Source organism: Platalea leucorodia (assembly GCF_965183815.1).
Source record: "Platalea leucorodia genome assembly, chromosome: 18".
Taxonomy (NCBI): domain Eukaryota; kingdom Metazoa; phylum Chordata; class Aves; order Pelecaniformes; family Threskiornithidae; genus Platalea; species Platalea leucorodia.
The window spans coordinates 8,238,161-8,262,276 of NC_138840.1; the positions used below are offsets into that span (position 1 = coordinate 8,238,161).

A 24,116-nucleotide genomic window follows, 5' to 3' on the forward strand; every position below is an offset into this window, starting at 1 on the left:
CTGGTGCCTCGCCACGGTGCCTAAAGCAAAGCCCCGAACAGAAGCAGGGCTGCAAGGGGGGGTACCAAGGGCGTTGCGGAAAAACAACGACCCTCCATCAGCACCTCACGAACAGCTTTCCTCTGGGATACCTCAGGGAGCCAGGGTCCCTGGGGAGGCAGGATAAAGGGAGGCCAGGAGATGCTCTCGTTTCTTGCGTGAGAGATTTTGCCCTGCGTAGCTAAGGAGAGGCACCGGTGGGGTGGGGAGGGAGGGAGGCTACGAAAGGCAGAAAGCAAAGGAGCAGAAACAGAAGACACAATATGTGGCTTCCCGTTACTGCAGGACAGAAGGAAACAACATCAGCTCCTCCACATGCTAGCGATGGGAAGGGAGGGGGAAAGGCTAGGAATTACATCCCTTCAAATTCCTGAAAGGAGCTCTGACCAGGAAGGGTCAGGATACCCAGGGGCTCAGTGCTTTCAGCATCACGCAGGAAGAAACAGAAGAGAGAAAAGCAGCAAAAGACACCATTGCTATGGCGATATAAAGCACTGGGACACACTCGGCAAGGAGAAGAGAGAAAAGGAATTACAAGCCACATTTTCAACTGCACAGAACAACATCCTTGCGATAGGATCAGGCCCGAGGATCCACCCAGCTCAATTGTTAGTCGGCTCTGCTGTCATCTGCCTCCTCTCGTCTTCCACGCTGTCTGCAGGTCAAAGAGGACACAGCAACAGATACAAAATGTAAAGGGGTTATTTTATTATTGATTCAGAGGTTAGACAAGGCACCATTTGATCTAAAAAGAAATGCAAAAAAACCCAATTAAGTGTTATTTTTGCAGTCAATTAAGAAAGTCTCTTTTGCATTTCTGCAGAATTGTGTGAATTCCAGCTTGGTCGAGATCACAGAAAAGCCACCCCGTTGCCAAGTAAGGCAGGCTTGGACTAGAGCCGCAGCCCCTCTGTTCAGCAGCAGAGAAACCTGGAGAAGTCTCTGTGCCGGGGTTTAGGAATGCAGCAGAACAAGAAAAACAAAACTTCCAGGAAAAGACCATGGCGTGTTTTTTTCCTTTCCATTTCAGAAATGATGAGTCACTTGTTCATTTTGGTCCTCGCTGACAGGAAGCAACTTTAGAAAAATCACAGCAAACCTTGCAGTGGCCTCAGAGTACCAAGAGCCCACGAGACAAGCCCTGAAAGTCCTGGAGAAGCCTGGAACAGCATCTAGCCCTACCCTCCTAACAGGTCACGGACCTGTGTCCGATCACTGGCGGAGATGTTTCACTCTGTACAATTGTTTTCCCTCCCCAAACTGTGATTTCTAAGGAGAAGGCCATCTCCTCTTCACAATGATTCTGCTGAATAAGAAATCCAAACAAAAACCAACCAAATCAGCCCCCAAGCCCCTTGTCTACCACCTCCTTCTTCCCCTCCCATCAATCGTAACCCCCTCCCAGCCGCCCTCCCTGCCTCCCCTGCACCCAGGGGAGGGCTGCAATGGGTGATGTAGCAGAGCGTGCAGCGTTTGGTGGTCTCTCATCCGGTTCGCGAGTCACTCAGCTGGAATAAATGGGAACAAAGAAAAAATAGATTTAGGGGAAAAAAAACAAAAAACAAAATTAATTATGGTTTATGGCAGAAAAAGGCTGGCGAGCTGGATGCAAAGTGAGCACACAGGGGAAAAGGAACGGAGAGTGGAAGAGCACAATGTTCTTGCTGTGGAGTAAAACCTCAACCAAATCCAGGAACACCAACTGGCCGGGAACCCCTCCTGCCGTTAGGGCAGCACGCACGGGGCTGCAGCTCTCCTCTGACTCTCTCGAGATGCCAACATAAAAGCTGCTTCCACTCAGAATTTCTTTAGTGTCATCGAGATGCCGGGGCAGCTCTAACACACTTTCCTCTCCGCTACCCTGGCACACGGCAGTCCTATGCTAAACGCTATCCCGACCTCCCAGCACGCCGACGCCACGCGCCGGGGCTGCCCTTTCACAGGAAAGCCAGAAACGATCAACAAGGCAACGGCCATCTGGGGGATCTCAGGGGACTGCAGGCTGCTGACGAAACCAGCACCGTTTACTTTCAAACCCTCTCTCCCCGCAGTCACGTGCTTTCAAGAGCAACAGGTCAACTGCTTTCAGTTCCTGGTGTTATTTCCAGTTTGCTGGAAGGGAGGTTATTTCCCTGGAAAGGACGTACGAGGACAGAGAGCTATTTTCAGACAAAAGAGAAATTTTCAAGAAAAAGAGCAAGAGATTCCTGAAGATTAAGCATCTGCTCTGGACACGCAGCCTGCAACAGCTCAGTGCACAGGAGGGAGACAGGCCATCTCCTCAAAGGAGGAGGGTACTCAATAACACTGAGTCAGTAAACATACATGGAAGGCCAAAGGACAAAGTTTCATCTGGACTGATCTGCATTTACAGCAAAGTCCTCTAGGAAGGGCTGGAATCCCGCACGGGCGAAGGTCACCACCAGCCTTGCAGGGTCCCCATTCGCAGTGTAATGGCCCCGGGAAGCCGGGGCACTAACCACATGGTGTCCTCAAACGGAAAGCCTGACAGAACTGTTCGATTTGCTCAAGAAACAGGTACATTTCCATGATCTCATAACGAAGGTGGTTGGTTCAAGGGCACATGAAGCCAGTGGTTAATAATGCTGTCTCTCAGGCCTTGAAAAATCATTTGTATTGCAATAAGGCTTTATTTAGACTTTGGGATCAGGAGAAGCTCAACACATCTTCATCTCCTTGGCCAAAGCCAAGGGAAGAGTGAAGAGAGAAAACCCAAGTCTTTTTCTTGTCCTCAGGAGATCCCAACTTGCCACACACAGTAACTGTCAGACTGACTAGAGACTTCATGTTGTTAAAAAAAAATATATCACTAATATTTGCTATATTGGGGCCCCCAAATGAGGAGAGGCTGAAAGCCCCCAGCTCTCACCCACCCTCCTTCTGCCCCACAAGCCCCATCAGAACGGGATGAAGACAGGCTGTGCTCCCAGGTAACCTGCCATCCCACAGAGAATAACACACACACCCCGAGAACAAGCTCTCACCCAGCCCCGAGCAGCAGCAGGCCACGCTCACGCGCGCAGCCAAGCTGTCCCTCCCACGGCCGACACGCACACAGCCTTTCACATGCTTCCCACAGGCAACCCCGTGTTTCATTCCCTGCAGCCGACAGAGCAGCACCTCTCCGGCGCCCTGTGAAGGTCCTTCCCCCCGCTGCTCAGTCCTGGTCTCCAACCTTCTGCTAGTCCCCTGTGGGGCGGCCAGGAGGAGCCGAAAGTACAGCTCCTTCCAGGGAGCTACAGCTCTAGAATGGAACAAAAGCCTTTGGACCCAAAGGGGTGCAAACCCCATTTCTGGCAGCCGGTGCTCGGGCTCGCTGCGACCTCTAGGGGCCAAATCTCCAGCAGACAGACTGACATTCACATATACCGAGATAGAGACCGTTAACAGCTTGTTTAATAGAGAATTAGCACAGCCCTGCCTTGGGCTGCATCATCTTGTCCCCTCCTCTTCTACTCTGCTTAGCTCTTCACCCTCCCTGGCCCCAGAGAGACAGAGACAGAGATGGAGAGACAGAGAGAGAGAAAAGGGAGAGCTCCGTCCTGGGACGGAGCCCTAAATGAACATAACCAGGTCTTTACATGTTGCTCTCGAGAAGGCTGCCAGGATGCTAGCAAACACCACGTCGGGAGACTGGGAGGCATCCACCGCCGTATGGATCCCTCGCTTGCTGTAGTAGGAGACCAGGGGAGAGGTCTGCGTGTGATAGGCCTTCAGGCGGGTTTTCAAGGCTGTTTCGTTATCGTCCGAACGGCGGATCAGGGGCTCTCCAGTGACCTGGGAGAAGCAAGGGGACAGTCTCCAGCTAGCTGCAGCCTGGCACGCTCCCCCCTTCTCTCCGCAGCTCTGACAACCCCTGCTCCCCTCCTCCAAGACAGGCTACAACGTGAAGCTGCAGAGGCGATCCCCAGGTCCGCAGGGGAGAGCACAGCGAACCCAGGGCAGCCGAAACGAGTCCCAGAGCAGTCACTGAAGAGAGAAGGATTCACCAGCGTGGTCTTTCCCCACACACCACTCTGCTTGCTAAAAGCAGCCCAAGGAGCCTCGAGAGCAGACACCAGCTACAGTTGCTCCCCAGGAGGGAAGCCAGTCACAACCCACCGCAACTTCAGCTATGGACAGAGTCCAGCAAGTTCTGAGGCTGGCAGAGCCCGGGCCGGCTCTGCAGAACGGCCATGCCCTTCACTCATCCCTCCAGGCCTCGCTCCCCGCAGTGCCGTCGGCTCAGGCTGCCCAGGCAGTTCCCCACGCTCCCCAGAAAGCCAGGACAGAAGGTACGAGAGAAGGAAAGAAATGAGTTTTTCCAGGGATGCTGCAAAGCATCAGCTAAACCCAAAGCAACGTAAGCTGTGGCCTTGGGAGCTCACATACATCGTCCTTCATGTGCTCTTTCGGGGGTCTGAACTCCTCGTGATAAGAGCGGCCGCTCGCTGGGTGAATCAGCCTAAGACAGAAGGCAAGTGTCAGCAAAGTAGCCCGGTGCCAGGACAAGGTCTCCTGAACCTGCCACTCATCAGCACAGAAACATCTGCAATAGCAACCCGATTAGCCTCTCTCTATTAAGAAAAATATCTTCTAGCTATTTCTGTACCAAGGGCCTCTTTAGGCACTTGAAAAAAGCAGCTGCGCTACAAGATGGAGGAGGGATCTTTACTTTATGCTTTACTGGGGAAGGGAGCTAGCTCCTGGAGGCGCGAGGGTGACACAGCGCAACAGCAAACACGGGGAGACGTCTGGGTGCCTGCACGACCACAACTGACCCTGGACAGGGCGGTCAGCAGCGCCCGAACACGTATGCAACGCCCTGCGTCAGGGAGCAGCAACAGCTCCAGAGAAGCAAGAGCACGAAGACATTAGCTGTCAGACAGCAGGCTTAAAGCCTGAACTGGGTCACCGAGGATGCCGATTCCTATCGGCAACCCCTATTTATAAGGTGACGAAGGGGCTCTGTTCGAGGCTGGCCCAGGTATGGGAGAGCAAGGAAGGGATCAGGGCAGGAAGGCTCGAACAGAGCAGAAATCTAATACAGACCAGCACCGCAGCTAGCCCTAAACACTGCGAGAACGACACGAGGATCCAAAATTAGGATGCTCTCCCCTAAACTAGGAAACCCCACGCCGTGCACTGTGTGTTTGGAAGAGAAGAATTACCGTCCAGTGATTCTCCGGATGAGCAAGGAGTCAGGGATGCTGAACTCAATGACAGAGTCCAGCTTCTCTCTCCTCTTCTCCAGGAGCTCATCCAGCTGCAACAGAAAACACCCAGCTGAGAGGGGCAGAGGCACAGCCAAGGGTCCCCTGTCTCCAGGGAAGGGGGAGATGCCAGAGCAGTCCCTGAACAGGAGCTCACGTACCATTTCGGCCTGCTTCACCGTGCGGGGGAAGCCATCCAGGAGGAAGCCGTTCTTGCAGGGAGGGGAGTCGAGGTTGTTCTCAATCAGCTCCACCACCATCTCGTCGCTCACCTGCGGAGAGGAGAGACGGGCGCACGGTCAGGAGGGACACCCCGATTTTACACATAGCCGCTGGCCTCAGGCCAGCGCCCAGGCTGCATCAGACCCGTTTTACAGCTGTCCCCGGTCCCAGAGGCAGCAGCCACAGCGCAGGGCGCTGCTGGTAACAGGGCGAAAGCTGCGTGTTCAGGCCTGCCCACGTCAGGGAAGCACTCCCTGCCATGGGTGTCAACACTAAGACGTGGCTAACGAGACATTTCACGCCAGGGACACTCCAGCCCGCGCAGGGACTTGGACCAGCGCTGTAACCTCACTGTTACAAAGGTTGCTGTATTTCAAGGGAGACCGCCAGCTTGAAGACAAACTCCCTAGATTATTTTGTGTTGTGAATGGGTTTTAAAAAAAAGAAAGATATCGACATAACCTTTATTTCCTGTTACTTTGTACCTTCACCCACACATCCCCCTCAGCAGGCAGGCCTGGCCAGGAAGGGCAGAGTTGCTCATTGACTCTCGTAAACCTTGCGTGAAGGTAAATGCCCAGTAGCTGCTGACGAGCTCTGGCCTCGCTGGATGGTTTTTCCCATATCACGATCTCAGCATACTGCTGGGATTAGTGCCTTTTCTACACTGCAGCATCTGGACAGTACTGACAGATGCTGCAGCCCCAACAATAGCTGTTTATTCAAGAGCGGTTCTCCTCAGCAGCGCTGTTTTCTCCAGCACACACAGCTGGGACCCAGCAGCATCGGGGACCAGACTGTCACAGCACACGTAAATAAGAGCCCTGGCGCGGGAAGCGTACGGGCGGGAGGCAGTTTGGGTGAAGCAACAAGTCACTTCTGTGCTTTCCTGATTACCCCTTTTGGAGAAAAGCGTCCTGCTTCATAATCGAGCATAAAAACCCATCCCAGGCTCCGAACGCTGCTGTGCTCCCAGCTGGGTTATCACAGAGCCAGAGTACGTTGCGAGGACGTACCTGCGGAGCAGCCCGGTGCCGGCTGCTGCACGCACGTGGCAGATACCGCCAGCCTTGCCAGATAACGTCCCTATCTTTCATAACCAGCTGGGATATTGCAGGCTCGGTGTTGCAATGCAAGCTTTGAGTGAAAGCTGGAGATAAGCCACGTCGCTCTTGCCACCCGGGGCCTGCAGATTCTCCGTGGAGCGTTACAAGCCCATGACAGCCAGCAGCGATGCCCGAGATCTGCCCCGCACTGCTTCGCTTTGGGGCAAGTCGCTGCAATTTGCCATCCTTCAAGTTTCCCCAAGATATTTCAGTCATTTTGGCAAGATAATTAGATCCTGAGAAAATGAATGTGTCAGAGGTCCTAACTCTTGTCTCTTGGGGATCCAAAGTCTCTCTTTCACACAGCATTACACAGCGCCCACTGTAACTACCCCAGCAACACCCCTAAGTCTATTTTCACCTTACAGTTACAAGCATTTATGCAAGAGTTGGGATGTAGATGAACCCTCTGAACAAACTCTTCCACCCCACAGGGGTCCAGGCATTATGTCAAGAGACACAAGAGCCGCGAAGCATGGCTGCAACGTCCTGCAGCTCCAAGGACAAGCCTTCACCGCAGCGTTCAGGAGCCACAACCTGGACCGCACGCCGTGAACGTAAAAGCACCGTGGTGGAAAGCGCCAGCCCAGGGACAGAGAGGCTGCGGGTAAGCATGGAGTAATTTTGAAGAGCAACCATATTTGTATAGGACGTTTCTCCTGCAGGACAATGAGAAGGAGAACCCCCACCCCTGCCTTCACCCTACAATCTGCCCTTCCTCCACTAATTATCTTTTGTCACCGAGGCTTCTAATTAAGAGGTGAATTTTGGCTGCTCTCAAGCCCGGTGCTGCCAGACCGTCTCCCCTCCCAGCGCATCTCCCCACTACCCACCAGCTTCCCCGCATCCATCGTCTCTTTCAGCCGCTTGCCCAGCTCGGACCCCGAGGCCACCATGGCCCGCAGCATGTCCCCGGTTGCCAGGTGGCAGACGCAGTAGGTCTCGGCCAGCTTGGGAGCCTGCGGGAGAGGACAGACGCGAGGTGAGCTCGCCGGGAGGGTTTCAGAGCCGGGACCGCCGGGAGGGCTGAGGCCGAGCCGGGGCTTGGACCCCCCGCCCCGCTGGGGCCTTGCCCCCACCGGCAGCAGCGGGACGGCCTGTGACCGGCCAACACGTGGCAGGGCCCGGCACACAGCCCCGAGGGCCGGGTGCTCCGGGAGCGGGGCCAGGGCACCGGAGCCCCGCGGCCGGCCCTAGGGAGGGGATCCGCGACGAAGGGCCCCGGGTCCCTGGGGGCGGCGGGTCCGGATGCCCGAACCCCCGGGGGAGGGAGGCCGGGGGCCCTCCGGAGCGGGGCAGGCCGCACGCCCCAGTCCCTCGCCGGGGAAAGGAAGGTCGGACACCCGCGTCCCTCCAGGCGGGGGCTCAGACGCCGGGCCCGCGGGTGGGGAGAGCCGGGCGGCCCGGTCCCGCCGGCCGCTCTCGGGAGAGGCGACCCAAGACGCCCGCGACCCCCCAGGGAAAGACCCCGCCTCGCCTCGCCCCGGTGCCCCCTCACCTGCGTGCCCTTGCCGGCGCCGGGCGGCCCCAGCAGGACGGCGCGGATGCCCTGCCGGAGCCCCGGGCCCGGGGCCTGCCCGCCGCCGCCGCCCCCCGCCTGCGCGCTCGGAGCCATGGCCGCCGCCGACTGCGCGCCCGCCCCGCGGCCAATGGGCGGGGCCGCCGGCGCCGCGCGCCTCGTGGGCGGGGCCACGCTCCGAGCGGGCGGGGTTTCGCGGGGAGTGGGCGGGGTTTCGCGGGGAGTGGGCGGGGTTTCGCGGGGAGTGGGCGGGGTTTCGCGGGGAGTGAGTGGGGGTTCGCGGGGGAATGGGCGGGGTTTCTCAGGGAACGGGCGGGGTTTCGCATGGGGTGGGCGTGGTTTATCAGTGAGAGGGCGGGGTTTCGCATGTAGCAGGCGGGGTTACTGAGGGAGTAGGCGGGGTTATTGAGGAAGAAGGCGTGGTTAATTGTGAAGCGGGCGGGGCTATGGTGTGTGGGCGGGGCTAGGCGGCACCGCCTGTGCTTGCCCCGGCGCTGCGTGGGCTACCGGCCCCTGCGTGGGCTGTGCTGGCCCCGCTGCACTGCATGGGCTGCGCGTCGCGGCACTGCTGGGCGCGTCCAGAAGCCGGTGGGCACTGCGGCGCTCCGCACCACGGTGCCGAGACCCCGTGCCGCCCTGCCTTCCGCCCAGCGCGGTGCTCTCGGCGCGGCTCCCCGCCGTCCTGCACAGCACAAGGCAGGGCTGGGTGCTGGGCCGGAGCGGCGGGAGAACAGGCCAGGATCTCACAGGAGACAAAAGCTTCCTCGGCCCTGGTTGCCAGGAGAGTCCGTGGCTTGTAAAGTAAGTGGGAAAGACAAACTAAATTTTCTGATTAGACTTTCTAATTAAAAAAAGAAAATAGAAATTTAAGACTTTTTTTTTTCTGAAGGGACCAGCAAAGAATATATTGCAACCAACCGTCTCTGTCTTTGGCACTAATTGCATTTTTCCACAAGCAGATGAAAATCAGCTGATAGGAACAAAACCCCAAGATATCCAATCCAGTTATTGAACAAAATATTTAAGCAATTAAAAAAAAATTGCTATTTGATAACAGATTTAATGATAATCATGAGATCCTCTGTGGGAAGGGCTTAGATGTATAAGATAGTTATAAATAGTACAGATCTCTATATATTTAATTCCTGTGAAACTTGGTATCACATCCCTTACGTGACACATTCACAGCAGCTGCAAAGCATCCTTTGGTTCCAGCAACACTCCCAAGACTGGCTGCATTGTCCGTCTTGTGTTTATCAGAGACATTATTGGTGGCCAAATTCAGTTTATTAAATGGGGGATCAGGCGCTTCAGGAGACCTCTGTGTTTACCTAGGGCTAGGTGGTAGTACTAGCTGTGGAGGTACACCGATATTAAGGTAGTGCAGAAACACACTAAGTGAAAAGTGCTATTTCTGTTTCTGTTTCTCCTCTCAAAGCCAAGACCACGGTGTTGAATACAGGCGCCCAGGATAAGTCGGTCCCGCTCACCTCCTCAGCGGGGGCAGCTACCCCTCCACGCGCAGAACGTTGTCTCCTCAGCGACACCAGAGATCGCAAATTAACAAGAAGAAGAAAAAAATCCCCTGCTCAGCCTGTGGTGTTTGTGGGATGGTGCAGTGGAACCGTTTCCAAGTGCAGAAATGCAGGCAAAGCACAAATGCAGGCAAAGACAGGACTGATCGACCAGACGGGGCCTCTGCACCTACGGCAGAGCTGGATCTGCTGCTGGGGAACCCACTGAAACGGGCAGCAGCACAACCCGGGCAGAATCAGGCCCTGACGTCTTCCCGACTGCCTCCCCAGCCAAAGAGGCGCTGCTCAGCCTTTAGTCTGCAGGCAGCCTCGTCTCCCTGGCAGCAGTATTTCACAGGTATTTTTGGCACTCTTCCCCCCCGAGGGTTCCTGCGCGCGCGATGCACGCGCAGCCACGAGCACCGTGGCACTGGGGCCGGGCGGCGGGCAGGCTCGCGGCGCTCTGCCCTGTCAGGCTGGGGATGAGCTGCCGGCGCGGCGGGGACTCGGTGAGAACCTGGGGTGGCTGCTGGGGGGCAGCCCCAGCCCTGGGAGGGGGTGGGCGAGGGGGGGGAGCATTCCCCGAAAGGGATGAAGGATGCTCGGAGGCAGCTCAGCCAATGGGATGGCTGGGTTTGGTTGCCATGGCCACGGTTGTGAGGCAGAGCAGGGAGGGGGGTGCTGGGATACAAGGGGTGCAGAGCCCCCCCCCCCCCCCCGCAGGGATAGCTGGTCCAGGGGCTGGGGCAGGCAGGGAACTGGGGCAGGACCAACAGCCGCTGCTGGGGCCAGTTCATTCTCTTCGGAGACCCATGGGCATAATCTGTTTAAATGATTTCTAAGGTAACGGGGTGGGGGGGACTGCGGGGGGCTGCTGGGGAAGCTGGCTTGCCTGGCACAGTGAGGAGGGGGCCGATGCGGGATGCCTGTAGATCCTGAGTTTTGGGAATGGTGGGTGGGGGGCATCCTGCCGTCAGTGCCCCTCTCCCTCGCTAACCCCTCGCACTGCCTCTCCCCAGAGACCTCGGAGCCCCAGCGACAGCTACGCCTCGGGGTGCTGCGGGAGCTCGGCGTTCCTCGGGGGGCCCCCCTGGCAGCAGGCCTAGCCACCCGGGGGGGAGGCGTTGGACCCGGGTAAGGAGGGGATGTCCGAGGCTGGGGCACGTTTGCCCAGGGCTGGCAGGAATGACCCACTTAATTGCTCATCGTTTCTGGGCTGCGTGCTGGTTAGTGATGTCTTTGGGGAGCGAAGGGTAAGGCTGGAGGAGTCGCTCTCCTTTCCCAAGTATGAAGCTTTAAGAGCTTCAAAACCCAGTTTTTCTCCCCGTTCCCCATCTCTGGAGGTCACTGGTGGTGCTTGCTCAATGCATTACAACACCCCGCCGTTCCGGGCTCAGCGTGGTCTTTCTCCTAGTGCCCATCCGAAATGTCGTAAGGAGGTCTCTGCAGAGGAGGAGGTGGTGGGCAGCTCTGAGAAAGGAAACCTCTCTCTGCCACTCACTTCAGATCAGAGGGACCATGTTCCCGTAAGAGCCCTGGCGCTAGACCTGGGTTATTGGCGTGGAAATGTTTCCTGTGAGCTCGTGCTAGGTTTTCAGCTCCTTGGGTTATGGGATGGGCTGGAACCAGGGGAGGAGATTGTTAAAGCTAAGCGTGCGAGCTTAAAGCTAAAGCTCTGCTAAGTGTGTGAGTCAGGAAACACCGTGCAGCTCAACTTGTCCTCCCTGTGTCACGGGAGAGATGTGAAACTGGAACCACGGCGCGGATCCAGACCATCCCCAGGTCAGCCGGCATCAGCGAGCGGCCCGTGCCGTGCTCTTTAAAGATGCCTTCTTTTTCATGGGGCTTGTGTGCCTGGGAAGGTGGGTCCCTGAGACTTCAGCTATTTGAAAACCACAAGGGAACTTCACCCCGTGCGACATACAGCAGATCTAGCTACGTGTCCGAGCGTGAAGGGACACGTTCTGGCTTATACAGGCCATCCGCTTTGCAGTGAAGTTGGCTTTGTTGTTAGCTGTGCTGGTGCCTGAACTGCTGCTGAAGAAGGCAGGGCTGCTGCGTGCCAAAACAAAGCTCTGAGCTGCAGAGAAATGTGTCTCCTCCCCCTGGAGAAGATGCTTTAACCCACAGTAGGGCTCTCAGCTGAGGCGCTGGTTTGGAGGAGAGCAGCAGAGAGCTCTGCCCAGGGCAGCGCTGCCGTGTACGGCCCGTGGGAGGGACGGGGAGCACCTCGGGGTGCAGGCTGGGTGGTGTAGGCTGGCGGAGCTTCTGGGCGCTGCCTCTAATATTCCCTTTCTTTTTCCAGTGTGTTGCACACTTAGAGGCTGTACTCTACTCGAGGAGGCTTTAAACGACTGTTATCACACCTTGGCCATGAATGGGTACTTGAACGAATCCAACTTCACGATGGTGGAGGAGGGCTTCACCACCAGAGACCTCCTGGAGAACCTCCTCATGGAGCTGTGCCCGGCGGTGAGGGCTGGCAGCTCTGCTGCTCCCCGGCAGCCAACACTCCCTTGGCAGCGGCGGTCGTGGGGAGGCGGCTGTTGCTCACTCCGGCTTTCTCCTAGAGCGACCAGCAAGCCTTCTTCGTGGCAGACCTTGGGGACATCGTGAAGAAACACCTGCGTTTCCTGAAGGCCTTGCCCCGTGTGAAACCCTACTTCCCGGTGAAGTGCAACGGCAGTGACGGAGTGATACGGCTGCTGGCTGAGCTGGGGGCAGGCTTTGCCTGTACCAACAAGGTAGGGTCGTGGGAGGACAGCTCGGGATGAGCATCCTTTGGGCATTTGTGGGAGAGCGGCAGAGCTCACCCTCCTTTCCCAAGTTTCCACTCATTACATGGACATTTACAGGGGCAAGAGTCTCCCTCTGCTGTCAAAACCCTCCCAACACAGCCCAGAAATCCCCGTCCTCTCTTGTCTGGTGACTCAGGCTTGTTCCCTTTGACAGACGTTCCTGTCACTGGCACTGGTGTCCTGGGTGGCAGGCTTGGCTGGTGGCAAGGCACATCCCTGGGGTGCCACTGCCACAGCCGTCCAGCTCTCGGGGGCTTTCAGGCTGAGCCTAAAGCTCCCTGCTCCCTCCCGCTTCTCATTTACTCACAGCCAGATTCCCAGGGAGGATCCAAAGTTAAGTCACTTACTTGTACGTAGTTAAATAGGACGGGTTACCAGGAGGAGAAAGTGCCAAGAGTCGTGACAGCTCAGACCAGCGCCGCAGCCGTAACCCTCGCTGCAGCTCACATGGGACACACGCACCAAACCCACGCCTGCTAAACCCACTTGTTTTCCTCTCCTCCTGGTCTCATGTTGCTTGTAAACATCTTGCCGCAACTCACCTCTGCCAGGAAAAAGTCCACTGTGATCCCTTTGAGCTCTTGCGGATTTTCCCTGGAAAAGCCCAGGCTGCAATGCTGGCGGTTTGCCCTTTGCAATGCTGCAAGCTGGCCGAGGCTCAGGACCGATCGTGGCCGGGCACGGGCAGCGCCGGTCCCGGGGACCTGCCTACACGCGTGCCGTTTCCCTGCAGGCAGAGATTGCACGGGTTCAAAGCATCGGAGTCCCGGCTGACAAGATCTTCTACAGCAGCCCCTGCAAGCAGGTTGCCCACATCAAATACGCAGCCAGCCACGGCGTGCAGCTGATGACCTTCGACAACGAGGTGGAGCTGAGCAAGGTGGCCAGGAGCCACCCTCATGCCAGGTGGGTGTCTGGCAGCGGGGGGCCGCGGTAGGGGCTGGGGAGATGGCTGCCAGGTGACAGAGGGCCTGAAGACCCCTCAACACCGTGGCTTTGCTCTGCAGGATGTTGTTGGGTATTGCTGCTGACTCCAGCCCCTCTGCCCATCCGAGCATGACGTTCGGGACCACGCTCAAGTCCTGCCGGCACCTGCTAGAGACAGCGAAGGAGCAGGCTGTGGAGGTAGTTGGCATCAGGTACAGCGCACGGTCTTTCTTCCATAGGGGTGCTCAGCCCATGTTGGAGGGGACTGTGGGGAGCTCCGCCTTGCTGGAGCAACGCAGGGGTCCACGGAGCCACCGGCTGCTCTGGCTGGGAGTGAGGTGGAGGCTGGGACCTGGGGAGGCTGACCCTTGTTGGAACCGATTTGGGGCAGGTTTGGCCCTCAGAGAGGGTCTGGGGGGCTCTGCGGGGCCGGCCAGGCAGTCTCACTCGGGGTGGGGTGTGGGAAGCAAGAGCTGCCCCCAGTGACTGATAATCCCAGTGCCGTGTCCCCTCGCTGCCCTCTGGGGACGGGCAAACCCTGCTGAAACAGGGACTGTGCCCTCAGCTTTCACCTTGGGAGCTGTGGCCTGGAGCCCCAGGCCTTCGCTCAGTCCGTGGCCGCGGCGCAGCTGGCCTTTGAGATGGGCACAGAGCTGGGCTACCAGATGCACCTCCTGGACATCGGAGGGGGATTCCCCGGCACCGAGGACACCAGAGCCCGGTTTGAAGAGGTACACGGCTCCTGATGCCTGCACTCAGCAGGCAGAGAGCGAGGCCGGAGGGTCTCCCCTGGGTCTGGCTCCCTGCAGAGGGACCGAGCTAACCGAGAGGGAACATCTTCTTCCCATCCAGATAGCTGCCGTGATAAACTCTGCCTTGGACTTGTATTTCCCAGACGGCTGCGGGGTGGAGATCGTTGTGAGACCTGGGCGATACTACGTCAACTCCGCCTTCACCTTCGCTGCCAGCATCGCTGCCATGGAAGAGGTTCCCGCGGAGCAGCCCGGCTCTGACGGTAGGTGGGACGGTGGGACGGTGGGATGGTGGGACGGTGGGATGGTGGGACGGTGGGATGGTGGGACGGTGGGACGGTGGGATGGTGGGATGGTGGGATGGTGGGACGGTGGGACGGTGGGACGGTGGGACGGTGGGACGGTGGGATGGTGGGATGGTGGGACGGTGGGATGGTGGGACGGTGGGATGGTGGGACGGTGGGATGGTGGGATGGTGGGATGGTGGGACGGGCCCGCCCGTGTGCCTGAGCCCTCTCGCTGCTCTCCCCGAAGAGGAAGACTCTGGTGGGAAGAAGAGCCTTGTGTATCACCTCAGCGATGGCATCTACGGCACCTTCAGCTGCCTCCTGTTTGACAGCCCCTGCCCCAGACCTCAGCTGCACAAGGTGAGGCTCCGGCCCGGTTTGAGGAGAACCCAGCGGATCCCTTGCGTTGCGTCCCGTCGCCTCCGCCGGCCCTGCCCTCCCTCGCGCGGTGGCTGGCCCCAGGCTCCGTGCCGGAGGAGAGCAGAGGCCATGGGGAAGAGGCTGCGGTGGTGGAGCAGGAGGGCTGTAGCGAGCCCGTGGGCTCCCGGGGTCGGACCTTCAGGGCGGGTGGAGGCAAGGCAGGTCACCGGGCACCGGTGCATCCTCATCCCCTGCGGCTGCTCCGTCTCTCCGCCGCAGAAACCCTGCGCAGACCGCCCCTCGCGCAGCAGCAGCCTCCGGGGCCCCCCCGGACAGGCAGAGGACCGCATTGCCGACGGCCTGGAGCTGCCTGAGCTGCAGGTCGGGGACTGGTTGATTTTTGAAGACATGGGTGCCTACACCATCTCAACCTCGTCCCTGCTTGAGGGGTGTCCCCAGCCACAGATCACCTACGCCATGTCCCGCGTGGCCTGGTAAGAGACGGTCCTGCGGGAGCGGGGCAGGGGGAGAGGGCTGCGTCCCGTGGGAGGGGCTGCTTTTCCCTCCAGCTGGGCTCTTTGCCCAAGGGAGAGGCTCACATCTGAGTCCCAGAATCTGGAGATTCAGGGTAAAAACCTGGCGTCAGGGGTAAAACTCCCATTTTTTTAAACATTGACAAACTTGAGCCAGTTTTTGACTGGGGAATCATAGAATGCTTTTGGATCGAAGGGACCTTTAAAGGTCGTCTTTAAAGCCACGGGCAGCTCAGCTCTGGCCACGCAGACCGGGCTGTTGCTCTGGGGGACGTGAGATCCCCTGAGCTCCCCCTTCCCCGGGCCCATCCTGTGGCATTTCGGGAGGGGTTGCTCCCCTTCGCTCCCCCTCCGGTGTCTCCCACTTGCAGGAAAGCCGTCCAGCTCTTCCAGGGAAAGCCGCCGCAAACAGAAGACGACCGCGAGAGCGTCTGCGCCCCGCTCTCCTGCGGCTGGGAGATGGCGGAGACGCTCTGCGTCACCCCGGTCTTCGCTCCGGCCAGCATCATCTGAGCTGTGCCGCTACCCCGGGGGGTAAAGGTCCCGCGGCGGCCGGGCTGCGGCAACGCCTCCCGCCCAACCTGCCGCCAGCATCGCCCCGCTCCGCTCTCCCAGGGCACCCACGGGCGACCCACGGGCGAGGGCTTTGAAGTATGCACCATAAATCCCGTTCCTCCTGCCCGGGCGGTGTCGCGTGGCTGCTGAAGGGGTTTGGCGAGGGGGTGGCTGGTGCCGAGCAGGTTTGGGCTGGGTTTTTTTTTAAGAGTTATGGTAATAAACGGTTGTCCAGCGCGGCTCGGGGTTTTGTACGAGGAAGCCCCCGGCTCTTCCTCCCCGCCCTGCGCCGGAGGCGGCGGAGAATCGGTGTGATAAGCAGTTAGCTGCCTAACGAGGCTTTGCTCGTTAGGGAAGGTGGCTCACCCAAGCCTTGGACGCTGTTCAGGCATCCGCGGAGACCCTGGGATTTCAGGGGGTATGGAATGGGGGGGGGGTTCTGGCCTGGCAGCGTCCCCCCGGTCCCCGAGCCCTCGTCAGCCCTAACGAAGCCCCCAGCCCCTGGGGCGCGTGCGGGGGGTCCCGCCCGGGTACAGCGCTGCGGCGGGGGGAGCTGGGGACCGGGAGGCCGGAAAGCCAAAGAACGGGGACGCTACGAGACCCTGAAAGGCAGGGACTGGGGCAACTGGGGGGCACTGGGAGGACCCTGAAGCATGGGGGTGGGGGGTACTGGGAGTAATGGGACACTGGGGGTTATTGGTCGGGGGAGCACTGGGAGGGGACACTGGGAGCCCTGGGAAGGCACTGGGAGTACTGGGAGGACGCTGGGAGTACTGGGGGAGCCTCGGGAGCGGCCGCCAGGGGGCGCTGGGGCGCGGCGGGCGGCCTCCCCTCCGCCCCGCCAGGGGGCGCTGCGGCGGCGAGGGTCGCTCGTGCCGCTCGTGCCGCTCGTGCCGCTCGTCTCTCTGGCTCCGCCGGAGTCGCCCAGCCGCAAAGCGCGACGTGGGTGTCGCGGCGGCGGTTGCGCTTGACGGCGGGCGGCGTCGTGAAAGGCCGGTGAAGGACGGCGGCGGGGCCGGCCCTGGGGGTGTCCGTGTCGTGACAGTGTCCGTATCGCGACTAAGCGCGGAATCATGCCGTTCTGGGAGTTGCAGCGGCAGCTGGGCATCGATGTGGACCGGTGGCTGCTGCGGCAGAGCATGCGGCAGCCCTACGGCAAGGCCGGGGCCTGTCACGCCTTCGAGCGGGAGTGGGTGGAGTGCGGGCACGGCCTGGGCCAGACCCGCGCCCGCCGCGAGTGCCAGCCCGAGTACGAGGATTTCATGGAGTGCATGCACCGCACCAAGCTGGTGAGGGCCGCCGGGGCGGGGTGCGGGCTCGGGGGGGCCCGGACCAGACCGGGGGGGCACTGGGGCGGCTGGGGCGGGGGCTGGGAGCACCTGCGGCGCTGGGGAGGGAGTGCTGAGGGCCCAGGCCAAGCTCTTGAGAAGGTCTGGGGGCTCCTGGCCGGGCTGGGGAGGGGGTCGGGGTGGGGAGCGCTGCCGGGGGTTTTCTGGTCATCGAGGGCCCTGCCTCGATGGCACCTGGAGCCCCCGGCACCGCGGCTCGGCCGGCAGCGGGCCCTACCCAGCACCAGCGGGGGCCTGGCCCTGCGGCAGCCCCTTCCCCGCGGGGCGGCGGGGGCTGTGGTAGCGGCAGGGCCGAGTCCTCCGCAGTCCCTTCCTCCCTGCCTGCATGGCCCTCCTCCTCCTCCTCCTCCTCCTCACCAGCAGCAGCTACGGGCAGCTCTCAGCTGCAGCAGCCACGGGAGAAAATACAACCGGGTCAGCTGTGGCTGAAAACCCGATTGTCCTTGGTAGTAAAACGCGATGGAAGAGCCTGAAAGCCCCAAAGCCTTTGGCAGAAGGCGCGAACCCACGTCTCGGGTGTGGGAGGACCCCGCGGGCAGGGTTAGCGCGGGTGCCGCATGCCCGCGGCTCCTGGGGGGCTGCCGGGACCTGCGCTGGGGACCACCTCAGCGCTTCCCTGACTGCTGCCGCCCCGCGGTGTCTCTGCCCCGCCCCTGTGTGCGCTTTGCCAGGCCATGCGGCTGAGAACCATCCTCGAGCAGAGGGACAAGATGATCAAGGAAGGGAAGTACACGCCGCCTGACTACCACAAGGGCAAAGAGGAGCCGCGGCCTTGATTCGCGGGGGACGTGGGGCCGTCGGTCACCTGTGGAGTCGTTGTCCTGGAATTCCTCTCGGAAGAAAACCCGCGGCACAACCGGGTGACGCTGTAGCGGTGGGGTGGGGTCTGCGTGGGGGCCCTGCCCCTGCTGAAGCGGAATGACACCGCACCGGGCACCGCTTGGGCGAGTAAATGTCTCCTTCGGAACAGCGTTTGGCTCTGTCTTGTCTTTTTTTTCCCTGAGTAAAGCGTGGCTTGAGGGTCTCTCTCTGTAGCAGCGCTGCCGGGGGAGCTTTTGAGACATGCTAAAACACCGCAGCGGTGCTGGGGACGCGCCCTCCAGGAGGTGAAACGCTCCTGGAGCTGGAGGGAGCTGGTGCCGCCGGCCGTCCCTTGGTGCTTGCAGCCCGTCCCTCCCGCTGACCTGCGGGCAGGCCGCCCCGGCGGCAATCGCTGCTGGAACAGGAGGAATGACCTGAAAGAGTTAAATAAAAAAAAAACAAACCAAAACCCTATCCAAGCTTACCCTGCGAAACTTCATCTCAATTTACAGCCAGCCCGCGGGACTGGTGTGTGCTGGGCTGTTCGCAGGTACTCCCCAGCTGGCGGTAGCGGTGTGTGAGGTGAAAACCTGGCTAAAACAACTCGCTTCTGCCCGGATTCAGAGCGGTAGCGGATGGATTCTGTTTCTCTCCTGCCCTTTCGGTGCCTCGGAGGCAGATCTCCCCGCTGGGGGCTTTGCTCGGAAATGCCGCCTGTCAGCGGGATCCATTGAGCTCTGCGCTGGGCCCTGCTGACGGCGGCCAGCGGGCGGCCCTGGCGCGGCCGGGGCGGTTTCTCCCTCGGCGCGGGGCCCCGCGGGCGCAGCTGCTGCCCCTCCCTTCCCAAGGGGGTCTTTCCCCCCGTCCCCTCCAAATCCAGCACCGTTTTGTAACAGCATTAAAGTAGGTGAGTACCTGGAAGCAGAGAGGGGACAGATCTGCGCTTTAATCCACGTTTTTAATACCGATGACTGTGGGTTTAATGCTTAATCTTTGATGCAGGTGGAGCCTGTGAGGTTCCTGATCCTCGCAAATCCCCACGCCGGGATGATAAACGCTGACCTGAGCGCAGTGTAACCTCCGGCAGGCGGAGGCGGCCGCTGCCCCTCGCCGAGCTGTGCCGCGCGGGGCTGTTGCTCCCGCTTGAGGTCCTTAACTCCTGCCGCTGCCTTTGTCCGTGGATCGGCAGTGCTTGGGTGCCCGCCTCTGCGTTTGTCTCCAAAGAGAAGAGCTGTCCCCTCTCGAGGGCCGGAGGCGGCCGTGGCAGACCTCCTCTTTCGCCAAACGCCTGGCAAATGATTAACTGGGTGGGGGAGAAGAGCTGGTTCGATGAGCGGCCTGTGTTTAGATAGCGCGTGCCTGAAATTTGGGGGGTTCAAATTAAAATACCGCCTAACAGGATAGCCTGTGAAATTAAAATATCGCCTGTGACAGGAGTGAAAGCCCAGACTCCCGGCTGGGACCCCTCCCCTGCCCGCAGGGAGGGAGCTGCCGCCGCTTTGAGCTCCTGGGGGCCCGGAGCCCTCGGTGGGCACGGGGAGCCCTCGGGGGGTGGCTCACAGAGCCCTGACTGGGGGCGCAGACCCCTCGGATAGGATGCGCCACGTGGGTGCTGTGTTTTTGGGGCTCTCTGCCCTGCCCCTGTGCCGTCGCGGGGTGCCCGGGGTAGGGACCCGAACCAGGAGCGTTTCGTTATTTGCACGTGATTGAACAAAATGGAAGAAACTTCCCCAGTTTTCACCCCGGTTCCGCGCGGGCTGTGGCAGCGACGGTCTCGCAGGTTTTCTGCTGCTCCCCGTTGAGCTCCTCTCCCACAGCTCCCTCCGATCCGGCCTTTCCGAGCGCTGCCGGGAGCTTTCTCCCTTCCCCCAGGCCCAGATGGATCAATTACTACGGCCCAGATGGGTTCCCTCCGCTCGAGCTAATTCACGGCTGCAGTCATCCCGGCGCGTGGGACGGAGCCACGTTTCTCCCTGGCAGGGACAGGCAGCATCCGAGAGCCCCGAAATCCGGGTCCGGCTGCGATGAGGCCCCGGTTCCCGGAGACGGGGAGCTGCTCTCCCTGTCTGTAACGGGCTGATAATCCTCAGGGATTTTGTTTGGCGCTTTCAAATATGAAAACTGTTTGGTGGCGATTAGTTTCAGCAGAGGAAAACTTACGTAACGATGCCGGCGCTCCGGTGGATTACGGCGTTTTGGCTATAAAAACAGGCGAGGGGGAGCTCCCCGGGCAGCAGCGGAGGGAAACACCGGGCAGATGCGAGAGCGGTGTGAAGAAACGGGCGGAAATGTGACCGGTTTCAGGTGAAAACGCCCTGCGCGGCTCCCGGCCCTCAGAACGAATAAACGATGAACAGAGAGGGAAAACCGTGGCTGGGGATGGAAAGCGAACGCCGCCGCGTGAGCCGTCGGCTGCGGAGAGCCGCCCGGGGGGCTCCGGGGAGGGGGCGGAGGGGGCCCGGGGACTGCACGGGGGCCAACACGGCACCACCAGAAAGCGCCCTGTGCCCTGGGGCACCGGGAGCCGTTTCCCCACCGAGCCGGGCCGCCCTTCGCCCGCTGTCAGCCCCTGGCTTTCAACCAAGGGTGGAAATTTGGGGAGCGGGGCCAGGCGGGAGGTCAAATCCGGGGGGAGCCCCCGCGCCGTGCCTGCACCCCCTCCGTTGCAATCGCTCGTTAGGGATGACGATTAATTACCCTCCCCTTTCCCAGGAGGCGTTACGCTTCGGGGAGGCAGCAGTTTGCAGGGCCGGCCTCGCCAACGCCGACTCTTCTTGGTGGCAGCTCGACTGCGACGGTCGTTAACCGGGCGGCGTTGCGAAGCCCTGGCGAGCAGGCTGCGAGGGCTGGCACGCTCCCGGGAATCGCTGGTTTGCCAAAAAACCCAAAAGGCTGTGAAAGGGAAGGGTTGCTTTTCCAGGCAGAGGGGGAAAAAAAAAAAAGGGCTCAGCAAAAAGCCCGGCAACTTGCTGGTGTCGAGAGTGACTCATCTCATCAAGCTGTCCAGACGTCGGAGGAAATACTGAAATATATCTAAACACTTCTGCCTCCCGAGTGGCTCTTTAGATCCATCCGAAATCTAATTGTTCTGGCGATAGATGTTAACACAGCCAAGGGCAAGCGGTGAAATAGCAGGGACTGGGAGGAGCGGCTCTATTTGTCGTAGTTAAAAGCTCTATCAGAAATTTCAGCCAATAAGGAAAATAACCAAAGACCTGATGAAAACGATCGAATTCATGGAGAGAGAAAATAAAACGCCTCCCAGCTCTGACGGGAGGAGACCGCGGCCGAGGCTCCGGCCGAGCAGCAGCGATTGAAAATGGGTCTGATCATCCCGAGTTCCCCCGGGCAAAAGGGATTTGGAGCATCCTCAGCTTCTGAATGTAGTTCACCATGGAGCCCTGAACAAGATTCATTTCCAGCGGGCAGTAGATCCAAATTTATATTTCACTGTTTGCTTTTTTGGCGTTTTTTTGGCACGGGGTGAAGCCACGTCCCGGCTGGGTGAGAGGTCTCCGCCGGGGAGCCGCTTCTGCCGCCGGCACAGCCTCGGCCGGGCAGGAGCCGGCGCGGGCAGCGCTTGCATCGCTCACCGGCTGCTTTCCCAGCGGCTTCCCTCCCCCCAGCTCCCCCATTCCCGTTTTCCTACAACACTCGGCCACCCGGGAGCGGGAGCTGGGGTCCGGGGAGCGGGTGAGCCCCCACCTCCTGCAGCTCCCGCAGCCCCGGCCGTGCCGGGAGCCTCCAGCAGCATCTGCAGCTCCTCTCTGCCTCGGAGAGGCGGAATAAACAGCTCTCGGGAGATGAATAATTTATCAAAAGTCAAGGGAAAGGCAGATTTCATCTGCGGGCTCGGGCGAAGGCTTTAATGAGGGAGAGGGGACAGATACTGGGGCAGAGCCGGGTGCCGGATGATTTGCACCGGCACAGCCACGGCCCGGGAGCCTCCCCGTGCCCCCGTGGATGCTGAGCGGGACCCCAGGGGCTCAGCACCCACGGGCGGGCGTCCGCAGGGCCCCGGCAGGGAGGGGGGTCCCCGCGGTCCTGCTGCGAGGCGCAGGGATGGGGAGATGAAATGATTTAGGGAGGCCTCCCCCCGCCCGCCTCCCCCCGCCTCCTGAAATAACGATGCCCCGTCCCCACGTAGGCAAAACAAGGCACCATCTTAACCCAGATTCGTAGCGCAAATAATCCAGCGCCGCCGGGCGCCGTGAGGGATTTCTGGAAAGGTGTTTTGGGTGTGAAATCCGCGCAGGCTGGAACAGGCACCGTCTCCCGGCCGCCCTCGCTCCTCCACGGTTTGACGTGGTTCAAATCGGCCGGGTTTGCTCTGAGGGCACCGCGAGGCCGGAGCCCGGCCGGTGGCACCGAGCGCGGGGTGACGAAGGGACGCGTCACCCCGCAGCCAGCTGCGCGGTGAATCGTGTGCCTATGCCCCGAGGGCGAGCGGCGCCCGGCCGCGGTGGGTGGGAGCGGGGGCGTCGCGGCCATCGCCCCGCTGCGCGCCGGAGGCCGGGCTCGCCGCGGCCGGGCTCGCGGGGCCGTCAGCCGAGGACCTTCGCGCGTCGCAAACACGCGGCTGAGCCGCCCAACCCGTCCGGGAGCTTTGGGAACGGCACGAACAGCGTCTGGCTCTTCAGGCGCTTTCTTCCTCCCAACGCGTCTGGGGCCACGGGCTCCGGTGGGACGAGCCCTCCCCGCTCCCCGGCTCTTGTGGATTTTGGGGTCCCTCGTGGCGCTGGGACCCACAGCCCCCACTTGAGCGCAGCGGCTGCATTTGTCCGCCAGTGCCCAGTACAGCCCTGACCACCCGCTCAAGCGGTGCGAGACCTGCACGGGGGGAGAGAAGAGAAAGCAGTGCCGGGGCGGCGGGGCTGGCACTGGGGCGGCGGGGCTGGGGCCGGCCCACGAGGACTCCATTTTCCAGTATACCCTTTATTCTGGCCCGGCCGCAGCGGTATTGGGGCTCCTGGGTCCGGGGAGCTCATGCCCTCGTCACCAGCCAGTGCTCATGTCCGCGAGGCCTCGGCCGCTGCATCTGCGGGCTCGATACATCCCACCGCGCACCCACAGCCGGGCGGGTTTTGGCCGAGTGCGTCCTCCTGCGCGGCTCTCCCCGTCCCGGCTGCGCCCAGGCAGGGCTGCAGGGCAACACGTGCTCTTGAACAGCCGCATCCCAGGTGTCCAGGAGCAGAGTGTCACCACACCCCGTGCCGTGACCTCCGCTGTGTCCCACTCCTTCGCTGGAGGGACTCGAGGAAACAGCCGCTGGGAAGCAGAGGGACTCGTTGGGATGAAATCTGAAAACTGGTGGGGGAGAGATGCCCACGAGGCAGCCGGCTGTGCCAAGACCCCGGGAGGACTGGGGCGACGGGCTTGGCCCGGCCGCCTGCGACGCCGTGGGAGCAGCCGCGCTGGCCCGGGGCTGTGGCACGGCGCTGCTGCTCGCTGGGTCCCGCCGTCGGTGCGGGGCGGCTGGATCTGCCGTCAGCCGGAGCGGTTTATCCTGCTTCACTCCTGCCAAGCGGCTGGGGTTGTCCTGCAGCTCAGCCACCCCTTCGGGCTGCTGCTGGTGACCCTGCCTGCGCCACGGCTGCTGCCGGCGCTGCCCGGGCCGGGGCTGGGATGCCTCGCCGCCCCACAGGTGAGACCCCGGGTGGCCCAGGGCTTTCCCAGCGCAGCCCTCCGGCCCCTTCCACGCCTGCCCCTGCTCACGTCCCCCCGCGCCCTGCTCGTGTCCCCTCACCCCGTGCTCCCGCCGCGGCTGCGGGCCCCAATCGATGGGTGCTCTCATTACCCTGGGCCTGGAGGGATCCAGAGGATGGGGTGGAGCGGGGGGGTGCTGGGAGTGGGGTGCCGGGGGGGGGGCTGGGTGGGGTGTGGGGAGCTGCTGGGTGGTTTGGGGGGACCCCCTGTGCAATGGGGGTGCGGGGGGGGGTAGGGGCAGCCCGGGGGGGTGGCAGGCACCGGGGTGCCCCGGGGAGCCGGGTCGGGGGGAGCCCCTGGGGGGGTGCCCGGGGCCGGGCTGGCGCAGGGGCGGGCAGCGGGACCGGTCCCCGGGGCTGCGCGGGGCGGGAGGCGGCCGGGACCCCCCCGCCGCTCCGTGCCGCCCCGGTGGGCAGGGCCGGGCCGGGCCGGGGG

At 61.1% G+C, this 24,116-nt stretch overlaps 3 protein-coding genes across 8 annotated transcripts; 2 read left to right on the plus strand and 1 right to left on the minus strand.

The window, feature by feature from the left end:
• Window positions 1-725: 725 nt before the first annotated feature.
• AK2 (adenylate kinase 2) lies at window positions 726-8,217 on the minus strand. Of its 2 annotated transcripts, XM_082329507.1 has the most exons (7): window positions 8,079-8,217; window positions 7,414-7,539; window positions 5,414-5,524; window positions 5,211-5,305; window positions 4,432-4,504; window positions 3,642-3,837; window positions 726-1,547 (listed from the first exon to the last, which is right to left on the minus strand). In XM_082329507.1, the coding sequence occupies exons 1-7, from the start codon at window positions 8,193-8,195 to the stop codon at window positions 1,540-1,542; spliced, it is 726 nt and encodes a 241-aa protein (XP_082185633.1). In that variant the 5' UTR covers window positions 8,196-8,217; the 3' UTR covers window positions 726-1,539. The 2 variants fall into 2 exon arrangements, with proteins under 2 accessions (XP_082185633.1, XP_082185632.1); XM_082329506.1 differs by lacking the exon at window positions 726-1,547 and having other exon boundaries at window positions 2,930-3,837.
• On the plus strand, window positions 7,475-16,010 carry AZIN2 (antizyme inhibitor 2). Of its 5 annotated transcripts, none has more exons than XM_082329503.1 (11): window positions 7,475-7,562; window positions 9,538-9,971; window positions 11,919-12,085; window positions 12,184-12,357; window positions 13,145-13,317; window positions 13,419-13,550; window positions 13,904-14,069; window positions 14,191-14,353; window positions 14,625-14,737; window positions 15,017-15,231; window positions 15,642-16,010. In XM_082329503.1, the coding sequence occupies exons 2-11, from the start codon at window positions 9,710-9,712 to the stop codon at window positions 15,781-15,783; spliced, it is 1,707 nt and encodes a 568-aa protein (XP_082185629.1). In that variant the 5' UTR covers window positions 7,475-7,562; window positions 9,538-9,709; the 3' UTR covers window positions 15,784-16,010. The 5 variants fall into 5 exon arrangements, 4 of the variants coding, with proteins under 4 accessions (XP_082185629.1, XP_082185628.1, XP_082185630.1 ...); XR_014230105.1 differs by lacking the exon at window positions 7,475-7,562 and adding an exon at window positions 8,527-8,900 and having other exon boundaries at window positions 14,710-14,737; window positions 15,642-15,720; XM_082329502.1 differs by lacking the exon at window positions 7,475-7,562 and adding an exon at window positions 8,527-8,900.
• A 768-nt stretch (window positions 16,011-16,778) lies between these two features.
• NDUFS5 (NADH:ubiquinone oxidoreductase subunit S5) lies at window positions 16,779-18,145 on the plus strand. The gene is made up of 2 exons (XM_082329458.1): window positions 16,779-17,114; window positions 17,846-18,145. The coding sequence occupies exons 1-2, from the start codon at window positions 16,899-16,901 to the stop codon at window positions 17,948-17,950; spliced, it is 321 nt and encodes a 106-aa protein (XP_082185584.1). The 5' UTR covers window positions 16,779-16,898; the 3' UTR covers window positions 17,951-18,145.
• The last annotated feature ends 5,971 nt before the right edge of the window (window positions 18,146-24,116 follow it).

Bases quoted from the DNA above. Each gene is read 5' to 3' on its own strand.
- AK2 (XM_082329506.1), bottom strand. From the start codon at position 8,195: ATGGCTCCGAGCGCGCAGGCGGGGGGCGGCGGCGGCGGGCAGGCCCCG. The intron at 5,306-5,413 runs GTACGTGAGCTC...TTTCTGTTGCAG, and splicing joins CGGTGAAGCAGGCCGAAATG to CTGGATGAGCTCCTGGAGAA. The intron at 3,838-4,431 runs GTATGTGAGCTC...TGCTTCTCCCAG, and splicing joins AAGAGCACATGAAGGACGAT to GTCACTGGAGAGCCCCTGAT.
- AZIN2 (XM_082329503.1), top strand. From the start codon at position 9,710: ATGGTGCAGTGGAACCGTTTCCAAGTGCAGAAATGCAGGCAAAGCACA. The intron at 12,358-13,144 runs GTAGGGTCGTGG...GTTTCCCTGCAG, and splicing joins GCTTTGCCTGTACCAACAAG to GCAGAGATTGCACGGGTTCA. The intron at 14,738-15,016 runs GTGAGGCTCCGG...TCTCCGCCGCAG, and splicing joins CCAGACCTCAGCTGCACAAG to AAACCCTGCGCAGACCGCCC.
- NDUFS5 (XM_082329458.1), top strand. From the start codon at position 16,899: ATGCCGTTCTGGGAGTTGCAGCGGCAGCTGGGCATCGATGTGGACCGG. The intron at 17,115-17,845 runs GTGAGGGCCGCC...GCGCTTTGCCAG, and splicing joins GCATGCACCGCACCAAGCTG to GCCATGCGGCTGAGAACCAT.